We start from the raw sequence: 18,826 nt of genomic DNA, 5'->3' as shown, positions 1-18,826 counted from the left end.
CCCCTGCCGGCTGTTCCAGTGACAGACCACGCAGTTCAACACTACCGGTTACTCGGGTCTACTCTCCTAGCACTACGGCAAAGCATATAAAGAACTGCTGGTTTCTCAGTAACATAAACTGTCTGCTTTATCCCATTAAAACCAACCAAGCCCGAGCAAGAGAAGGCAGTCAAACAGGTCACTAGGCACAGCCAAAGCCACCACGGAGACAGACCCACCCGCACTTTGTCAGCTGCCCGCATAAAATCTCCGCTGCCTCTGACGACAAAAGGTGCCGAATGAGAAGCGCTGCGCTTTTGAGGCCATGCTTCCACCGCTACCACTCGCAGATCTGAACGCGCTTCACCACCAAGGAGCATCACTCAGCACAGGCAGCCAGTACCCCAGGGTAGCCTGTCCTTCCGCAGCCCCCTTCTACCCGGGTTTCGTTCAGCCGCTCAACACTGGTTTCACTCCCGCTCGCTCGCACGCACACCCAGAGAGCCCCCGCACCGCCAAATGGCCGGTGGGATAAAACCCCCAACCGCACCGCAGGGGCAGGCGGCGGCACCACATCCCCCGGCTCCAACGCAGAACCCCAGCGCTCCACCCTCACGGCTTCGCGGAGCCGCCAAGCTCTACCCACACGCCAGGCCTGAAAGCAGCGGCTAACCACAGCGGCGGCCGCCCGGCAGGCCTCCCTGCTCTCCATTCCCCGCCGCGTCGCTCGGGATGCGCCCCGGCCGCCCCGCGGAGCCGGCACGGGACACGGGGGGGGGGGAACTGAATGGCTCCGCGGCGAGCGCAGCGCATCCCTCCCGACAGGCGGCTCAGCGCCGCCACCACAAGCTCAGCCTCTACCCGGAAGCAGAAAGAACTACACACACATCACAAGCCCCCAAAGCTTCCAGAGCAACACACCGCCCCGGGTAAACCTGACCAATCGCGTCCGCGCAGAGGCGGGGATTAAGCAAATCACGTTAGATTGACAGGTCATCCTCCCAATGCAACTGCAGCAGTGCAGTTGCCTCCACAAATAGGAAAGCAAGGTAGCGCCAGGGTTGTTGGGTGGGACGAGGCTCACTGTATCATCAGGCTACTGGCTGTCAGTGTTGATTGGCAGGTGATTAAGCCTATGTGGAGGCGTCTCTCCCCCTGGTGACCTTTCCTGCTCTCCGCCAATAGGCGGTGACGCTGGCCCAGGGCCGGCAGTGGGCGCGGGTGGGCGGCTGGGCAGCATGAGCGGGGTGGTGCGTGCGGCCTGGCGGCTGGGGGCCGCTGCCGTGCGCGGCCGGGCTGGGCGCCCGCTGAGCCAGACGGCTGGGGAGGGCGGCGGCGCCGCCGAAGCGAGCGGCGGCGGCGGCGGCGGCGGCGGCGGCGGCTCAGGGTCGCGGGAGGCGGTAGAGCGGTTGGTGCGGGAGCACCCGGTGGTGGTGTTCATGAAGGGCAGCCCGGAGCAGCCGCTCTGCGGCTTCAGCAACGCCGTCGTGCAGATCCTGCGGCTGCACGGCGTGGAGGACTACCGCGCCCACGACGTCCTACAGGACCCCGACCTCCGGCAAGGTCAGCGGCGGGCCGGGGCTGGGAGCAGCGGCTGCCGGGGGTCACCTTAGGGTGCCGCCTCCCCGGTTGGCGGGGCTGACGCATAACCCGAGCCGGTCCCTTGGTTTTCTCTGTGAAAGACCGCTGTGAGGGGGCAGAGTCAGAACCCCGCAGTGCCGGTTTGCTGTCGGCCAACCCCTCGGGAGGCCCGGCCTGTGCAGCCTTATCGGGGTTGCCCCTAGGACTCTGGCCTTCCCGTGGGCTGTCGGGATACCCCCCCCGAGCTCTCTGAGACAGCCTCTGCTTGCTTCTCACGGGCGTAGCTTGGTTTTACTCGCTTTCTTGTTTGGTGTTTTGTCTTTTCCTTAGTTGTTGTTGTGTTTGGTTGCTTTCGTTTTGTAGTCCCTACTAGGCTACATGCCGGGGTTTTAGGGTTTGTGGAGTTGGAAGCATATCATAGAGATGTGCTATTGAGGTTGCTTTGCCTGGATGTCTTGTTTGGTTTCTGTTACCTTTGCTGGGTCCAAGGGCGTCTTGGTTATCAGCAGAATGCAGTTACGCTTATGGGGGGTAACCTGGAGATCAGGCTTTTCGTGCCACATTGCATTGCCTAGTTAACAGATACAGAGCTTCATTAAAAGACCCCTAAAATACTTAGTTACCAGATTTATTCTTACCTTGGAACAGTGTGGTGAAATTTCATGAGTTGCTGGGACTGTACCTCTTGATTCCCTGCTGGCGCAGCCTGTGGGGTTCCTTTGATAAAGTACAAAATTATGCTAATCACTTGCACGTTTTCGCCATTACCGCTCAAGCGGTAGGAGCTATTCCATGTACAATTTTTGCCAGTTGTAGAAAGCTAGTACTCTGTTCTTGTAATGCCTTTCTTCTTTCCCTCTTCATGTCCATAGCTGACTGTTGAGGTTTTGTGTCGTTATTTGAGAAAGTTTTAAATCAAAACAAACCAAAACTGACTACATACTAACTAGTCTTGCAGGTGCATGGCATTAACAGTGCTTGTCCAGAACACACAAAAATATGCTTTAAAGCCACATGCTGGCATGTATCGGGTGATTTCATTCTCCTGTGTTTTTGATATCATTTGACTAATTGAGTTTTTCATTAGCTTGTAGCTGAAAGGCTGATTTTTCCAATCCTTGCTGCATTTCAGTTCTCAGGTATAATAGTTGGTATGGCATAAAAGCTAAAGTATTGGAATTTGGGTGTGATGATGTTTTTTGTTAATGAATGTTGGTTTTGTTCAAGTAAATCTTCTACTGCCTTTGGCAGTTGAGCAGATCGTGGTAGTTCTCTAAACTTTATTTACATATCTGAATTTATTAATCATACGGTTTACTAGAACAAACTTATAAACTAAAAAGGAGGAAACAAAACCTTGAAATCAAACCATCAGCATTTTGCTTTTGGTGGAGAAGGCTTTTGCTGGTTGGTTTCTTTCCTCTATCTATTGAAACGCCTTATTGTCGGGTTGTTACAGTTCAATTGCTGAAACTTGCCCTGTGCTAAAACATGGCAATATGTAAAACCGAAACAATTCTTGTACTTGCCTCTTCACCTAAAAGAACACTCATATCTGTTAAACTAAATAGTTTTTGGTACTTCATGTGATTTATCTGAACTTGAGCTGAGGATGTGCTCCCTTGGCACAAATCCTTCCCTATTAAAGCTGATTTAAGAGACCTCAGCACTGTCTTGGGCTCCATGGCAATTCAAGTTCCTCTAAGTTGGCTCTTCCAGAAGTGATCCTGCTCTCAGCTGATGGACAGCATCAGGCTGGTTCAGGTCACTAAGGTAGCAGAGAAGCTTGGGATTACATAATGGACAAATAGTGGTTTAAACTGTTTTGAACTGTTGTGGTAGTTCACCCTTGGATTTTTTTCATTTACATTACCTAAGCATGGGATGCTGCCAGGAGGATGTTTGCTATCCATTCTCCCACCCTTGGGCCAGCCTTCCCACAGTCATGCTTACTCCAGTGGTAATGATCTCCATGAAAATGTGTTGCTTTCTGGAGCAAGCATGGTTGGAGTGAGAGTGGTTGCATGAGTCTATTCTTTGATTTGTTAGTGCTAATGCTGGCAAGAGAAAGGCTTCTAATTGGTAAGCGGAATTGGGGAAATGGGGGGTGGGGAGTGTTCTAGGTATCCTTTCAGTAGCGCTTTGTGCTCATTCTGGTTTTGCAGTTACCTTAAAGTGTGCTAGCTCAGCTGTCAAACTATAAACCTGATCTGTGCAGTGTGGTTCAGAACACAAGCTGCAGCTTCTGAAGCACAGCAGGGAGTGCTGATCTGCAGGGAGGAGGAAGGTTATCCCTTGGGGTGTCTTGTTACTGCCAAAGAATCCGTCACAAAAGCACATCCTGAGTGCAGCAAGTGCAGACCTGGCTAACTTGCTTTAACACTACTAAAATAGTATCAGTAACTGCTCTACGAAGCTAGTAGTTGGCTAGCCAGTTCAGGAGATGTGCAGTTTGTAATCTGGTTGAGCCCTGGCATGAAGGCATTTAAAGCAGCTTGTCTGATACATGAAAGGCAGCATACAGAACAACTAATCTTGATTGTATTCATATTTTTATCTCAAGTTGGATAAGTCCTTGAAAGTGCTATTGGAGCTGGTACGTATGTGCAGCTGAGTCCTTGAAGAAAATATTTCCGTGAAATGCTTATTAGCAGTAGGTTTATTATGCAGAGCTCTTGGAATTCAATTCATGTTTAGCGTTACAGTATCTTAAAACCAAACCCTGTTTCGTATCTGCCGTGGCTCCTTTGAGTAGGGTTATCCTTAAGCATGCCTTACTGCTAGGACTCAGTTTTGCGTTGCAACTAGTATGGGTTAAAAGATTTTTAGAACATTTTGAGCAGTTCTGTGTGCTCAAAGGTCAAGGAGTGTTTAAGACAAGCACTGCTAAACACAAGTTGACATCAAAGCTTATGATTTCTGTAAACTGTATCTAAAAAACTGAGGGAGGCTGTAATGAAACACGAAGGAAGAAGTTAGAGGTGGTGATGCTGGAGATTGTTAGATGGTTATGGGTTCCCTTTGGCCTTGATTTATATGCTAAACTTGCTGGTTTGGGCTTCCAAAGGGCTGGGTGTTCAGACACAAAACCTGAAGTCAAATAAAATCTCCTGGCTGATGTACTTCGTGGTTAGGAACACTTTGTCACAAGCTTTTTTTTCTAGGTTACTGTTATTTTAGTGTGGTTTTTTTTAAAACACACTAAGGGGGATTGACTAATTCCCCTTTGACTAAGGGGAATTATTAGCTCTATTTTATCTTTTATGCATTAAAATAATCAATCACATATTTATACACTTACGCATATATGTATATATTTATATGACACTTCCAAGTGTTTTGAGTTCCAGTAAAGTTAGCATAATTTGCTTATATGGTTATTTTTTTACTTCAAATATTTTGGGGTTTACCTTCAGAGTCTCTAGAGATTAAAGTGTTTTCTGAGGGGAAAGCAAGTTTCCTTGTGCTTTCTGCTGTACAGGGCTAATATTTGCTGCTAGTACTTTTGACAGCCTATGCTAAAGCTTGCACTTGCTTGTTTAGAGGGCTGACTTCCAAGGTGAAGGGGCTATGATGATCTGCAAAGGCACTTTTATTGCCTGCAGGCTTAAATTTGCTATATGGGCTTTTGTGCCTTTCGTAGGAAAATTCCAGGTATTGCGTATTGAAAATGTATAAAAATGTTAATTCAAAACGTATCTAAGCAAGTGCTGGTGGGCTTGGTGTGAGAGCATGCAGATGTAGAATTTCGCTATTTCCGCTGCTACAGAAATAATGGCTTTGTGTGAAGCGTCATTTAAAAAGTGGCAAATTAGATAAAATGCTGCTTCTGTATAATTTTTTGTGTGATGTCTTTTAAGTGCAAGTCAGCATTCAGTTTATACCAGCTAATCAGTTAGTATTTTTTGGATGGTCTTGCATTTGTCTTCTAAGAAATATGAACTTTAATTGTGTACTTCATAACTGTGAGTTGAGCTCTGTTTTGTTTAATGAGTACTTTCAAAGAGACTTCAGCCTTTGTGCCCCTCCCATGGGCTGTAAGGTCTGGCAATGAAAGATAAAGCAATTTGAAATTCGTAAGGCTTCTAGAGGGGTGAATGTATCTTGCAATTGAAATTGCAGTAGTAAATGTAACTGTGTTAATTCAGTAAGAACAAAAAATATTTTAAAGTCCTTTTGGAAAATATAAAGGATAACAATGTAAACAGTTCTCAATATTTTCCAATATTTCTCATATGTTTAATTGATGGGAAAATCATATTTGCTTGTTTCCTGGGAGAGAAAAGACGCACTACATTTTCCCAGCTCCTGTTTGAAGTTAGTGTAGGAGCTGACTCCGTATCTTTCAGCCACATCTTTGAGTTGGAATGAGGACCAAACCTAACTTTAATGTCGTTTTTCTGATAGTGCTGCTGTTATATAGATAAATTCTTACCTCAAGGGGAAAGAAATTAACATATCAGTAGTACTGGTGGAAGCAATGTATTCTGTTTAAAATGCCATACTATTTGGAGAGGGTGGAAAACCTTTAATAGTGTTTTTTTTTATTTTTTTTGTCTTATGCAGGAATAAAAAACTATTCCAACTGGCCCACCATCCCACAAGTATACCTCAATGGTGAATTCGTTGGTGGCTGTGACATACTCCTCCAGATGCATCAGAACGGAGATCTCGTAGAAGAGCTGAAGAAGCTAGGAATCCGTTCAGCGCTTCTGGATGCAGAAAAAGACCAAGACAAAAAGTAAAATGAGAAGAAAGATGCTGTGACAGGAATAAAGCAAATCTTCGATAAGAACTTGTTACCAGTAAAGCCTTACATACTTCAGCTCGAAGAAGGCATTTGTTGGAACTGACACTAAGATTTTTCTGTGAATGTCTGTTAGTTCACAGTAAATGTAGCGATCTTGGTATTTTGATTTATGGGTATCGTGAAAATTTGAGTATAACCACTGCACTGTAAAGCTTACATTGGTGGAAATTTGTGTTTGGGAAAAGTTCACTTCTAAAACCATTTTCTTCTTTGGATTGAGGGGAGTAAACCAAAAGAACTAGTATTTTTATGGATTTTGAGTGTGCGTTTCTCTGTTCTTTGGTACATGAACCTACGCAAACAGCGTTTCCATTGCCTTGCTCCTTTTGAAAAAGTGTCAAGTAATAATGCGTTAGTTTTGCTGTATAACTCCTTGTGGTAAGATTTCCTGAGAGCCTGTAAAACTTCTGTAATCACACATGCTATAGGAGAAAAATAGTCTTCAAAAAATATAGGAGAAAAAAATTATACGAGAGTACATGAAATATGCTTTTATTCCAAAGGGTAAAAATAAAGACTTATACAAATAACAGGTATAATGGTCATTATTACTTTGTAACTTTCTGATAGCTTTTAAAAGGTTGTTAAGAATTGTGCCTAAGATTTTATAAAACCTTTTCTACCTCTTGCAAAGTAGCTTTTCTCCCTGCTTATATACTTTGTATATTGCAGTTCTGTGTCAGTGCTAAAATGTGGGAATTATTTAAGGCTTCAGAATTCTATCTATCTTAAAATAGTACAGGAAAATACTGCAGTTACTACTGTAATCTTGTATTATTTGCTAGTTACTAATTTATCTTTTTATTTGTTGTATTTCCGAGTATTTTCTCCTGACTGCTGTGCTCTGAAGAATAAGGTCTTCAGACATGGGATTAACAGATGAAATGTTTCATGTAGATGAGTGCAGCAGAGAGGCTACTGAATAGATAAATACTTCTTTGTGAAAAGTCCCTGAAGTCTTCAATACATAACTAATCACATTTCCCAAAGTGAAAACATACTATTGACCAGTGTAGCTTCAGCTGTACAGCAATACTGCTAAGGTTAAAAGCTAACCAAGCTGTTTCTGCTTTTATTAATATAAACTAGTTTGCATGTGAAATAGGAAAATGATTGGAAATAAACTGTATGTTGATTGTCTACAATAGTTCCTCTTTATTTTAAATGACTAATGAAACTGATACTACTTTTGTTTTGAAACCTAAAATGTTTTCCACTGCACAGGTTAGTTTTGGAGAAAGGAAAAATGATGAAATGGTTAGTGGAAGAGGAAGTCAGGATTGGAACTTGTAGACAAGAGAGATTTGATATAAGTTCCAGTTCTAAATCTCTCCTGTCCATTTGAGCAAGCTGTCCAGTGGAGCAACTATACTGGTACATTTGTTGCAGAATTTGCCTAACTGATTACAGTAAGCTTATTGTATAGTTGCAATGAAATCAGTATCACCAGGATTAAATACAGCCTGTACGTTTTCTGTTTATTCACTTGTTTGTCGCAGCTGCCCTGTACCAGTGGAGGTGACTGAGCGACCACTGAGTATGAATAAGTTACGCTCGGAGGCAGTCACTTGTGGCTGTTGAACATGGAGATATGAGTGCAAGTTTGTTTTTTTTTGTTCATACACCACACCCCATTCATGAAATGTGAAGCTTTATGTATAGATTAAGGTTAGTTCTGAGCATTTCAGTGTTACCTCTCTCTAAATTCGAATTAAATAAGCTTTCTTATGGCTAATCTTCATGAGTAGCTTTTGCCATTCTGAATGTAAAATGTTTTGAAAATAAGCGAATTTCAAAAGTCCTCAGTTATTCACGTCAAAAAGACTTACTGAAATGGATGTACACAATAAATGAAGAATAAGATAATGAAGAAAATCTTCTGCTTCAATGGTTAAGTCTTAGTCTGGCTACTAAATAAATCTAAAAAAGCAAACCCACAAATCTGCTGTTTCATAGAGCTCTATTTGTTCTTCTGTGAAAGCTGAATATTTTTCAGTACTATCTGCTAGTAGTTTAACATAAAGGTAACTTTCACAGTGTCAGGTCTTATTTCTCCTCTCAGCAGCATTTTCTTTTTCTCCCAGTAAGCGTTCCTGCTTTTACCAAAACTGTGACAGTTTTTTTACTTTCTCTACTTACTTCATTCCCCTTAGACTTTTTAATTGGTTAACATTTGGCATAACATGTAGTAGTGTTTACATCAGTCCTTTGACTGGAATGTATTGGAATGTCATGGAGCAAGTAAAAGCAACAGTGATACCAGAAAGTCAGAATATAAAATGTGGCTTCTGCCTGCATTCCCGTACATCTTTCCAGGCTTTGTGTGCATGAGCAGTTGTTTTACATATTGCATTGATAAAAAAGCTCATGTTAATCCAACTGCAATAAAAAATTTTCTGTCAAATTATAAAACTTAAGATGCTTGCAAAGTGGCTTATTTTGGGAGGTGATGGAGTATTTTCCCCAAGAAACTAGCTTGGTTAGGTTGATCCATTTTAGAAGATGGACAGTACTCTGCTCACCAACTTTTGCTGTCCCTCCAACTAGAGGCAAAAGGGGTCCTTCCAGTCCAAAAGGAATGCTGCTGCAAATAAGCTGGTTTTGTGAGTGTGTGTGTGTGTAGAAAAAATCATGCCTCTTGTTTATGAAAGATTTGCACCTGCTTTTGATGTGCTCCTTGGCAATGAGAGAAGGCAGCTGATAATACTGGAGTCTCGGGAGACAAATCAGTGGGTGTGCTGAGCTAATACTGGCGGGCTGGTGCTAGCTGGAAAGATCCATGAGGACTCCCTGGCTGGGAGGATGTGAAGGGTTCTGTCGAGGAAAGGGTGACTTTTTCTCCCCTAAGAGGAGTAGCTTGTCACAGGAGGTGAGGGGAAAGATGGGGGGGGGAAACCACTGGTACTGCTGGTTGTTCTTCCCTATATACTCTGCAATAAAAGGGAGATGGAAGAGGTAATGATGGAAGAGAAACACAGTTTAGAATGGCTGGCTGAAGTTGCAGGGAAGGACAGCTAACCGAGGGCAAATACAGGGAGCTGCTGTTGTCTTTGGTAAAGAAAGAAGCAAAGCTACCTGCTCTTGAGTTTGATCTGCTCGGTTAAGAATATGGCGGGTGTCAGGGCTGTGCATGAGCATTGCCACCTGCAGGGCTTCTACAGATCAAGGTTGGTTGTATGGAGCTATCAGCTCCAAAATACCGTGTAGTTCTATTCCCACTATTTGTGCTGCCGGTTGCACCAGGCAGGCGTTCTGGCTGGCTGTTCTTCTGGAGAGATGCTTCTGCACTTGTTTCAGCTGTGTTGCACTGCTGAGGGCTTACAATGAGATGAGAGTGTGTAAACTATTATCAATGATTGGTTTTCTATTATTATAAGATTGTAGTATAAATGTTTTCCAAACTGGAAAACATTATCATCATTATTTTCATTTTATTCTGAGGATATCGTTGGTGCTGCTGCGGTAAAAGGCTGAGCCGAGTGGACCAACCTATTCACCAGATCATAAATTCAGCTAATCCTCTGCATCTTCTAACATTCCTCACCTCTTGCATGTAAAGCAAGGTGGTTTGATTTAAGCAAATAAGACTGTTCCTATTCCAAAACTGATCTGCTGTCCTAAGCCTTTGAAGAGGAGGTAGGGTTTCTTTGCTTTTCTTGGACTGGTCCTAGCAGGGAGCAAAAGGAAGCAGGTTACAAACACTTGTTATTGTGCTATTAGTTTTGATTTGGGAGAATTCAAATCAGTTAAACCAAAAGTTGTTTTGCTGAGAACAGCTCAGGGCATCTTAATGGGTTCCATGGTAAATATGTTTCTCAGCTGGATGACTTTTTCCTTGCCTAAATTTTGCTAGCAAATGCATGGATGTGGTCAATATTCTCCATGGCTTATCTACTCGGGGGGGGGGGGGGTGAAGGGGAAGGGGGGAGTTTATACTGTTTAAATTCCTGAAATATTTGAAGTGCCTTTATTTGAGTGTGATAACATGGAGACTTAATCTCATATTCTGACTGATTTCTGTGAGTCTCTTTAAAAAGTGGGCTAGAAATCTTTGGCAGGATTTTTCCAGGAGTCTGTCAGTGCTAACAAAGCAATCAAGTGTAGGAACGTGAAGTTGAAGAATCATATCAAGGAAAATCTTCCCTGAGCTGGCACCAAGAATCCCATTATGGCCCTGTCAGTGCCCGCATGTAAGAAGGGCGATGTTAAAAAGCAGAGGTGGAAGCCTGAACAATAAATCCCTGTCTAATGTGGTTTGCATGTCCCTTCTGCAGAAACCAGATCTTGCACGGGGTTTTCGAGCATCTGTATTACAGGATTGTGTGAGGAAAAAACGCTCACGAGTTACAAGATATGCATCGCCTGTTGAAGACCCTCCGTGAACAAAGGTGGAAAGGCAATAGAGAAAGGTAAAGAGAGTTGGAAGGTTTTGGATTGTTGATTGTGCAGGGTTGTGGGTTGAGCCTGCCTTTTAGCTGAAAGGGTTGAGATTGAAAACACTGCTCTGGAAGAGGCCAGTGTTCATTATTTGGCTTTGACTTTTTTGTTGTGATGCTGCTTGTTTCATTGAATAGTTCTGTCTTAATGTACTGCTGTCTCCCACTTGGCCTGATGGTGGCTATAGAAACTCCTGACTGATTTAGCTACTTGAGGCCTATCCTGACTCCCTGTTTCTTAGGGAAAACAGGTTTTAGTTACACAGAAAATAGGACTGAAGTAGCTAAGTGGAATCAAGTTTTATTTTTAATTTGTTGGGTGGTTGGTGGGTTTTTTGTTTTTGGTTTGGTTTTCTTGTTTGTTTGTTGGTTTGTTTTTAAACTATATGCCCAAACTAACATTTTATGTTCAGGCTTTGACTGATTAAAGCTAAAGTAAAAACATGAACCTCACAATTGTTGGCACAGGTTTTGTGCTGTTTCACAGACAGGGGAAAACCAGAGTAGCTTCCAGGTCATGTGTGACTGCTCTTTTTATTTTATTTTTATTGTTTTATTTTATTTTTTTGCTAAATGGTTCTTCCTGAGAAGCTTCTCTGGGCTCTTGTAAATATCAAAACCAGAACTGGAATCTTATATATCCTGGTTGCTTTAGGAGTGAGGGAAGAGATTCTGATTTATAAGCTTACCATCCAGCTTCTCGCACATGCCTTGTTTTCCTGGAAGTAAGGGAGTCGGCCAGAGCAAAGGCAGTTTTAGTTAGAAAGACCATCGTACTGTGTCAAATTTGGGGTAGTCATAGGGTGTGGCTGAGGGGAATGTACAGTGCTGTATATAACCACCAAGCATTCATATCTTCCCAGTTTCAAAGATCACTTCTTAATGAAACACCAGAAATGTTTACAGGACAGCAAGCTGCTGGCTTGTGCTTCCCTTCTCAAGAAGAAAGAAAATCTTTTAAGGGTGGCTGTTCTTCTCAAATGAGTTTAATGTTTTAAGACCTTTTGAATCAGAGTAAATAAAAAACCTAGACATCTTTAAAGATGGAGGGAGTCAGTAGAAACTTTTCTTTAGCTGTTGAAATACAGGCTGTAATTTCCAAATTACCTTGTTTACCTTAAATATATGCAGGTGGTAATGGTTTGTAAGGACCTAAGGAGAATCCAAGGGTCAAGTTTAACATTAATTTTGAAACAGCTTTGCCAGTTAAAGAAGTTAATTCTAACAAACAATAGAGGGATAATGATTTTTTTTTTTCTTTTTAATTGTTGCAGCTGTTCTACATAAAAAGCCCTGAGACTGCCTCTACACACACACTGAGATGCTGGTATGTGTGTCTGTGTTATTGTAGCTGTATGTTGTCCCTTCTAATGTAAAGCTTGCACAGGGGGCTTGCTCAGCATCTTTTAAAGAGGAGCTTCTGTAAAGTTTTAGTTGGCACATTCTTCAAAGCCTGAAGGATTCTATGTACAGTTTAGCCTAAAAACAGTGAAGTAGGGCACTCGAATCTTCATTTTGCACGCTTGCAGAAACTGAAATACAGAGGTTTGCTACTTGTACTATAACAGCTATAGACAGAATAAAGTTTTGGAGCCTTTAGTTTTAAGCCTATGATCTAGTGGTTGAAAAACGTGCTGTTACAGGGGTATCTCAACAAGCATTTTCGAGCTTTCAAATACATGCTACAGTGAGGATCTTTAAAATACTAATTGTCAGCCAGGATTTTCCCCTTGAATGGTAATACTATGAAACCTAGTGTTTCTGTTCTTATCTGCCATTTCACTTGTCTAAAATCTAAAGAGCTCTTTAGGTAGCTCTTTTGTTTGTTTTGGTTGGCTGGTTTGGTTGGTTGGTTTTTTTGGTTTTGGGGTCCGTCCATTCCCCCCCCCCCCCCCCGTTTGGTTTTATAATTTTTTGGTTGGTTGGTTTTGTTATTTTTAGGCTTTTTTTTTTGGGGGGGGGGGGGTGTTTGGTTTTATTTTGTTGGTTTAGTTTGGTTTAGTTTTTTTTCTTACAGAAAATACAGGCATTCTCTGAGAAGCAGTGCTTTTTGATTACTTCAGAGGATGTGATCCATGAAGACTGGGTACATATTCCAACCTTCACAGCTCAGAAGGGATCAGTTTTAGGACTGGTATTCCAGAATGTCTTGTACTGCTGATTTAAAAAAATATACAGAATCAAGGGTTCTTCAGTATTTCTTGTGTTTACTTGTCTGTCTGTGATGCTCCGTGAGAGAGAGCAATAGTGTGTGAAAGGAAGCGGGTGCAAGACTGATGCTGCCTGGAAGGAAAGCAAATAAAAGAAAACACTCTAAAAATGTCAGCTGGCTCCGGAGGAAGGTTGCAGAGGGTCCCCTTGGGGAGATGCTCTCGGGGGTGCGAGCTGCCGGCTCGGCGAGTCGCCGAGGCCACCCACAAGATGGTGCTGTTGAACCGGGGAAGCGGCACAGCCCTGACCCAGAAGCATCTTTTAATGCGGTCCTCCCTGTTTTCCATCTGTGTTGCATGTTATTCATTGGGGTCCTCGTTTCCCTCTGAGAGAAGAAGGTGTCAGTGTTGAACCCGGCGCGTATCCCCGTGTGGTACGTAATGCTGCTCCCAGACAGACAGCCCTACATCCTCAATGGAGATGACGCTAGTGCTTGAAGGCGATGTTTTTCCCGCGGACTGCGTGGCTGGTGAGATGGTAACGCCGAGGCGGGGAGCAGCTTCACAGCTCACTGCCCTCACCCGAGCAACCGCCTGAGAGCGACGTGCCAAAGCCCGGCGGTAGCCCGGTGCCTGCTGCATCGCTGCAAACGGTGGGAGCAGCGCGCCCACCCGCTGCGGGGGCTCCTCGGGGACCCACCGCCTGCCAGCTTCCCTCTGCCATCCTCTGCGGCGGCCTGTCCCCACGTACACGTGTCTGGGAAAGGTGAGTGCAAGGGTGGCTCTGTTGCTGCATGCGAGTACTCGAGCAGGGCCAAGCGTGGGGTGCAGTGCTGTTTTGCCTCTGGTGTACAGTGGGTGTGGGGTGTGCAGAGCAGAGGTGCTGCAAGCATGTGACGGGGTGTGCAGCTCAGGCACCCTTGCCCCGTGTCCCAAGGCACGAGGCACCCACCTCCCTCCTGCACAGGTGGGCCACAGCGAGCGCATGGTGCTGCAGCCAGCTCCAAATGGGAAAATTTAAGGTGGCAACGAGGAGTTTGGGGTTCTTTCGGTCTGGGGTGTCCCAGCAGAGCAAGAGGTCAGATGGCTGTGATGACGTTTTCTGTTGGTTTGCTGTTTTACTAGCATCCTCTGGTTGGGTCCCGAGGCTTCAAATCTGGCCAGAAAAGAACAACAGGAGCTGGAAGAGGTCAGCGGATACCCCGGAGGTGGCTGTAGCAGCATAAAGTCACCAGACCAGGGATTTGCAGAACATTTAGTGAAAGAGTTCAATAAAAGCTGTTTCCCCATTTGCAGAAGGGCTTATGTCTCTGGGTGTTTCTGCCTGCATAACCAGACAGTGACTGGGGGTTTATATGTGCTATAAATCAGCAGCTCTAATTCCCCAAGTCTTCTACCTGAGCTGTTTTCTATCTGGACAGGTATTACCAAAATTAGGCCTTTCTGCATTCAGGCACAGAGGCAGAAAGGGAGCCTACTGCAGGTATTTGGGTGGCTTACAAGGCCTTGCGAAGTGCAGCTGTCGTTCTGCTATGAAGCCGTTTTGGGTTAGTTGCACCTCACTCTGTGGTTGAAGTGAGCAAAGTGGTTGGTGAGGAGAGGGCCAAACCGTATATGGTGTGGACCCACCAGTGGTGTAAGGATTTGAGGATTGTCTGTTGTGCTGCATTTCATCTTATCTCTTCCTAAATCATTAACAGCAATTCAATGGCCAGAGGTAGGCTGATTTTTTTTTTGGTGGGTGCTCCTCTCTCCCCCGAAATACTTGCAAACAATCACAGAATCAGGGAATTCCAGGTTGGAAGGGACCTCAGGGATCATCTGTTCCAACCTTTCTTGGCAGAGCATGACCTAGACAAGATGGCCTGGCACCCTGTCCAGCTGAATCTTAAAAGTGTCCGGTGCTGGGGATCCACCACTTCCCTGGGGAGATGACTGCAATGGCTGATTGTTCTCATGGTGAAAATTTTTTCTCTAGCATCCAACAGGAATCTCCCCAGCAGTAACTTGTGCCCATCACCACTCATCTTTTCCATCTGACTCCTTGTAAAAAGGGAGTCTCTGCCTTCTTTGCAGCCACCCTTTAAATTCTGGAACATGGACTCCTCTGAGTCTTCTTGTCTCTAGGCTGAATAAACCCAACTCTCAGCCTTTCCTCCTATGACAGGCTTCCCAGTCCTTTGGTAATCCCTGTGGCCCTTCTCTGGACCCTCTCGAGCCTGTCCACATCTTTTTTGTGTAGTGGGGACCAAAACTGAACACAGTATTGCAGGTGTGGTAATTAGGTGTGTCAGCAGCAGGAAAACAGAAGGAAATATCGAAGAAGCTTCTAACAATTAGGAAGGAGCATAACAGAAATAAAGTAGCTTGAAGAAAACCTGTTTAAATACCTTCGCTTTTTATGTGAGCTCCAGCTTGCTCTGCTGAAGAACTGTCAAGTTTTAGGGCTGGAACTGCATGTTGTTCAAGCCCGGGCCTCAGGAGTGAGTGCTGTGAGCAGGAGATGGTTCAGGGCTCAGGCCACGGCTTTAACTCAATCATCATGGTACTGCACATCTCTGTCTCAGAAAGATAAGTTCTTTCTGTGTATTGAAGGTGAGTCTTAGGAGGCACCAGTCAGTTACATATTCTGCTTTAGAGATAATCTTGCACTGAACTTTTGGACAAAATCAAGTGGTAAGGATCAGCACAATGACTCAAACCTATGAAATCTCTCTCCTCTGAGACCCCAAACCATCGAGGTTTAGTGTCAGGTTTCTGTTCACCGCAGAAGCTTTGACGTTCTTTCTGAGACAGGAACCCTGCCCCAGCAAGTGTGAGAGCATGTGCTTTGTTCTCTCCCAGTGCCTGGTGCCTTGCCTCATGGCTGGGTTCTTCATTTGAGATGTGCATTTCTGGCTTGACCTCCCTTGCATGCAGCCCTTCCATGTCCAGAAACAACTGTTACCATCACTACACTGTCGCAGAAAAGCAGCTTCCACCACCAGGTTGTTAGTGGTATGGATTACACTTTCCAGGTTTGCCAGCTGCTGCCTAGCTTTTGCTTTTGTAAGGTCCAAAACATGGGGCAAGTGACTTTTATCCCAGCCTGGGCCAGAGCCGTAAGTATTCGTTTTTAATGTGCCTAAATCCTGATATCCCAATTTTTGGTTCTTAATCTTAAGCAATATGTAGGAAGAAATTAAGGACAAGATTGCATCTGAAGCTGCTTGCAGATATATTAATGTAACATGGTCCAGTAGCTTAGTGGGAAATAAATACAGAAAATTGTTCTGAAGTTCAAATTTTGGACATCTGGGCTTTAGTCACATTGAGAGGGTTAGTCAAGAAAGCTCTTGAGGGGAAAGTACAGGAAAAAAATCCTTAAAAGATGCCATGAATTCTACTTAAGAACAGTAGTATAGGGTATGTATGTTGCTAATAAAAATATTACTAGGCAAGCAAAGAGGAAACCAGTACGACTGAATGGCAGGGCTAGAGAGGTTTTTGAGTCAAATGGGAATCCTTCCAAGTTTGAAAATCTAACCTTAGCTTTTCAATTGGTTTATTAATTAGCATAAAGACTAAATGAAAGGGAAATGAAAAGCAAATACAGTGGACTGCAAACAGCTAATGGTATAAAATAGGAATGCTTCAGGTTTGTCAGTCAGAAAAGTACAAATAATTAATTGGTAGTTCAGAAACTGGATCACTGAAGGTTAAAGGCAGAAATTAAAGAAGATAAAGGCATTGCTGAGAATCCAAATTATTTCTTTGCATCACTCTCCAGCGCAAAGAATATCAGAGCAATACCTACTGGGACTTGCTCTTTTCTGGTAATCAAGATGTGTTGGAAGAAGAGCAGGAACAAATCGATAATTTAAAAAGCAGCAAATCATCAGCTCCAGATGGTACATTGAAAAGTTCTGTAGGAGCTTAGCATGAAATAACTGATCAGCAGCAAAAATATGCCTTCCCTAATTAAAAACAGCTATTTCATTGGAGAAGTGGAGGGTAACAATTATACCCAAAGTTAAAAACAGGATTGAGATAATTTGAGGACGTGCACACACTCTTTACCCAGGCATACATTTCTGTTTTATAAGCTGGTTGAAAACAGAACACAAAGTAGGAAACAAACAAACCAACCAACCAACCAACCAACCAACCAACAACAAAAAAGGGAAGATGGTGTCAGGGTAGGATCTAAAGAGCAAGGAAAGTCATTAAATCTGTTGTAACTCAAATTGGGCCAGTCTCGTCATGGGCAAAGAAGCAACCACTTTAATTTGGATAAACCTCAAAGGACCTTTAGCCTATGTAGGATACTGTGAATCAGTGAGAGGGGAGCTTGCTGCATATCTCTTGGCTGATGTGACTGTGCCAGGCTGTATGTCCAAAAAGCCCTGACCATCCTTGACATCTTCATGCTGCATCAGTGCTGTGAGTTGTTCCTGCTCTGTTACGGTGTTATCCCACCTATGTGGCACCAACCCCTGCCTCCAACTGCCCTGGGAGGTGAGAAACCAAGAAAGAGAATGAGTGACCTGTTTCCAGCCTCTGAAAGAGGTTAGACTCAAGTTGTTTCTGTGTGTCTGTTAGGCTTAAGAGCCTGTAGAGATGAATGTTGTTGAGAAAGCTGACAGACTGCTTTTAAATTTTAAGTCCTACAGAGGATGTAAAGAGGCTGTTCTGGGGAACTGCAGGAGGGCAGAAACTACCAGTTGAGGAGCATCAGTAGCAGCTGTGGTGGGGAGCGAAAAATATTAACAAAAAAGTTAAAAATCTCCAACCTGTTAGATAAAGCCAGGAGGTGGCTGGCTGAGTCCTCTTTGCCACTGTCAGTGTCACTAACTAGAGGTGTGCATACTACTATTTAAAAAAAATTACTTTGAATTGGATATGTAACAGGAGGAATTTGGTACCAGGGAAATAGAAAATTATCATGGCAAAGAATATAACTTCAGAAGAAGAAAGAAAAGGGAATATATTAATTCCCCCTCCAGTGCCAATGCATGAATTAATTAGATACAGTTTCAACGTTAATATCATTTAACAACATCCCTGTGTGTTTACAGTGAGTACTCTGGATGAGCTGAGAGGAAAATGTCATCAGAATCCATACCTTTACCCTTAACAATTTTCTTTTTCTATATTAATTTTATGCAAATTGGGATTATTTGTGGCCTCCTCAGTGTGTTCTTTGTTCCCATGTGCTGCCTCAAAGGTGCACACCTGCTTCTATGCTTCCAGGGAAGGCTGACAAATTGCCTATGATACCTGGGGGAAAAAAAAATCTAAGTAGGATTCTGTAGAACAGTTTTAAAACAAACAAAGACTTGAACAAATATTTCATGCTCAGACCTGTTCTTTAGTAGAATTTTGCAGTTTTCATCAACTTCAGCCAGTGAGTCTTTGCTTTTTTAGACAGACAACAGAACTACTACCTCATTGTTTTCACTTCTTTATCCTTTGGTTTTGCCTGTCAGTCCTTCTCCATTTCTTCTGATCTCTGTCTCCATGTATTCTTCCCTCATTTCCAGGATCACCCCTTCCTTGCCTCCCTCTCCCAAGTGTGTGATACTCCTCTATATTTGCTCCTGCCTCCTCATAGCATTGTCAGCTCACAGCTGTACTGACTCTGGTGCCCAGCCAAAGTCAATTATGCCAGCAAAGCTAATTAGAAGGCATAGGATGCTATGCCTCACTCTTGAGATCTGTGCATCTCAATGTTTCAGTGTGCTCTGCTGATTAGAAAATGCTGATTTAAAGTAACATTAAATAATAAAAACTAAAACTAAAAATATTTAAAGGCTTCTGTAATAACCCTTCTGGTTTTCTCTCTGCTTGGCTCAGTGCAATTATTTCCATATCAGTAAACTCCAGTATAT

At 43.6% G+C, this 18,826-nt stretch overlaps 1 protein-coding gene and 1 long non-coding RNA gene across 2 annotated transcripts in view; both read left to right on the top strand.

The window, feature by feature from the left end:
* The first annotated feature begins 1,150 nt into the window (after window positions 1-1,150).
* Window positions 1,151-7,510, top strand: GLRX5 (glutaredoxin 5). Its single transcript, XM_030485026.1, has 2 exons — window positions 1,151-1,542; window positions 6,127-7,510. The coding sequence occupies exons 1-2, from the start codon at window positions 1,218-1,220 to the stop codon at window positions 6,303-6,305; spliced, it is 504 nt and encodes a 167-aa protein (XP_030340886.1). The 5' UTR covers window positions 1,151-1,217; the 3' UTR covers window positions 6,306-7,510.
* Window positions 7,511-13,258: 5,748 nt separating this feature from the next.
* Window positions 13,259-18,826, top strand: part of LOC115607247 — a 158,848-nt gene continuing 153,280 nt past the window's right edge. The window contains exon 1 of the long non-coding RNA XR_003991150.1: window positions 13,259-13,722. This is a non-coding gene — a long non-coding RNA (uncharacterized LOC115607247). The remainder of the gene's footprint in view (window positions 13,723-18,826) is intronic.

Source organism: Strigops habroptila, chromosome 4 (assembly GCF_004027225.2).
Source record: "Strigops habroptila isolate Jane chromosome 4, bStrHab1.2.pri, whole genome shotgun sequence".
Lineage (NCBI taxonomy): Eukaryota > Metazoa > Chordata > Aves > Psittaciformes > Psittacidae > Strigops > Strigops habroptila.
The sequence above is the reverse complement of the archived record's forward strand: the minus strand, read 5'-3'. Positions and strand labels throughout refer to the sequence as shown.

Excerpts from the sequence above, each read along its gene's own strand:
- GLRX5 (XM_030485026.1), top strand. The coding sequence starts at position 1,218 with ATGAGCGGGGTGGTGCGTGCGGCCTGGCGGCTGGGGGCCGCTGCCGTG. Across the intron at positions 1,543-6,126 it reads GGACCCCGACCTCCGGCAAG|GAATAAAAAACTATTCCAAC; the intron begins GTCAGCGGCGGG and ends TGTCTTATGCAG.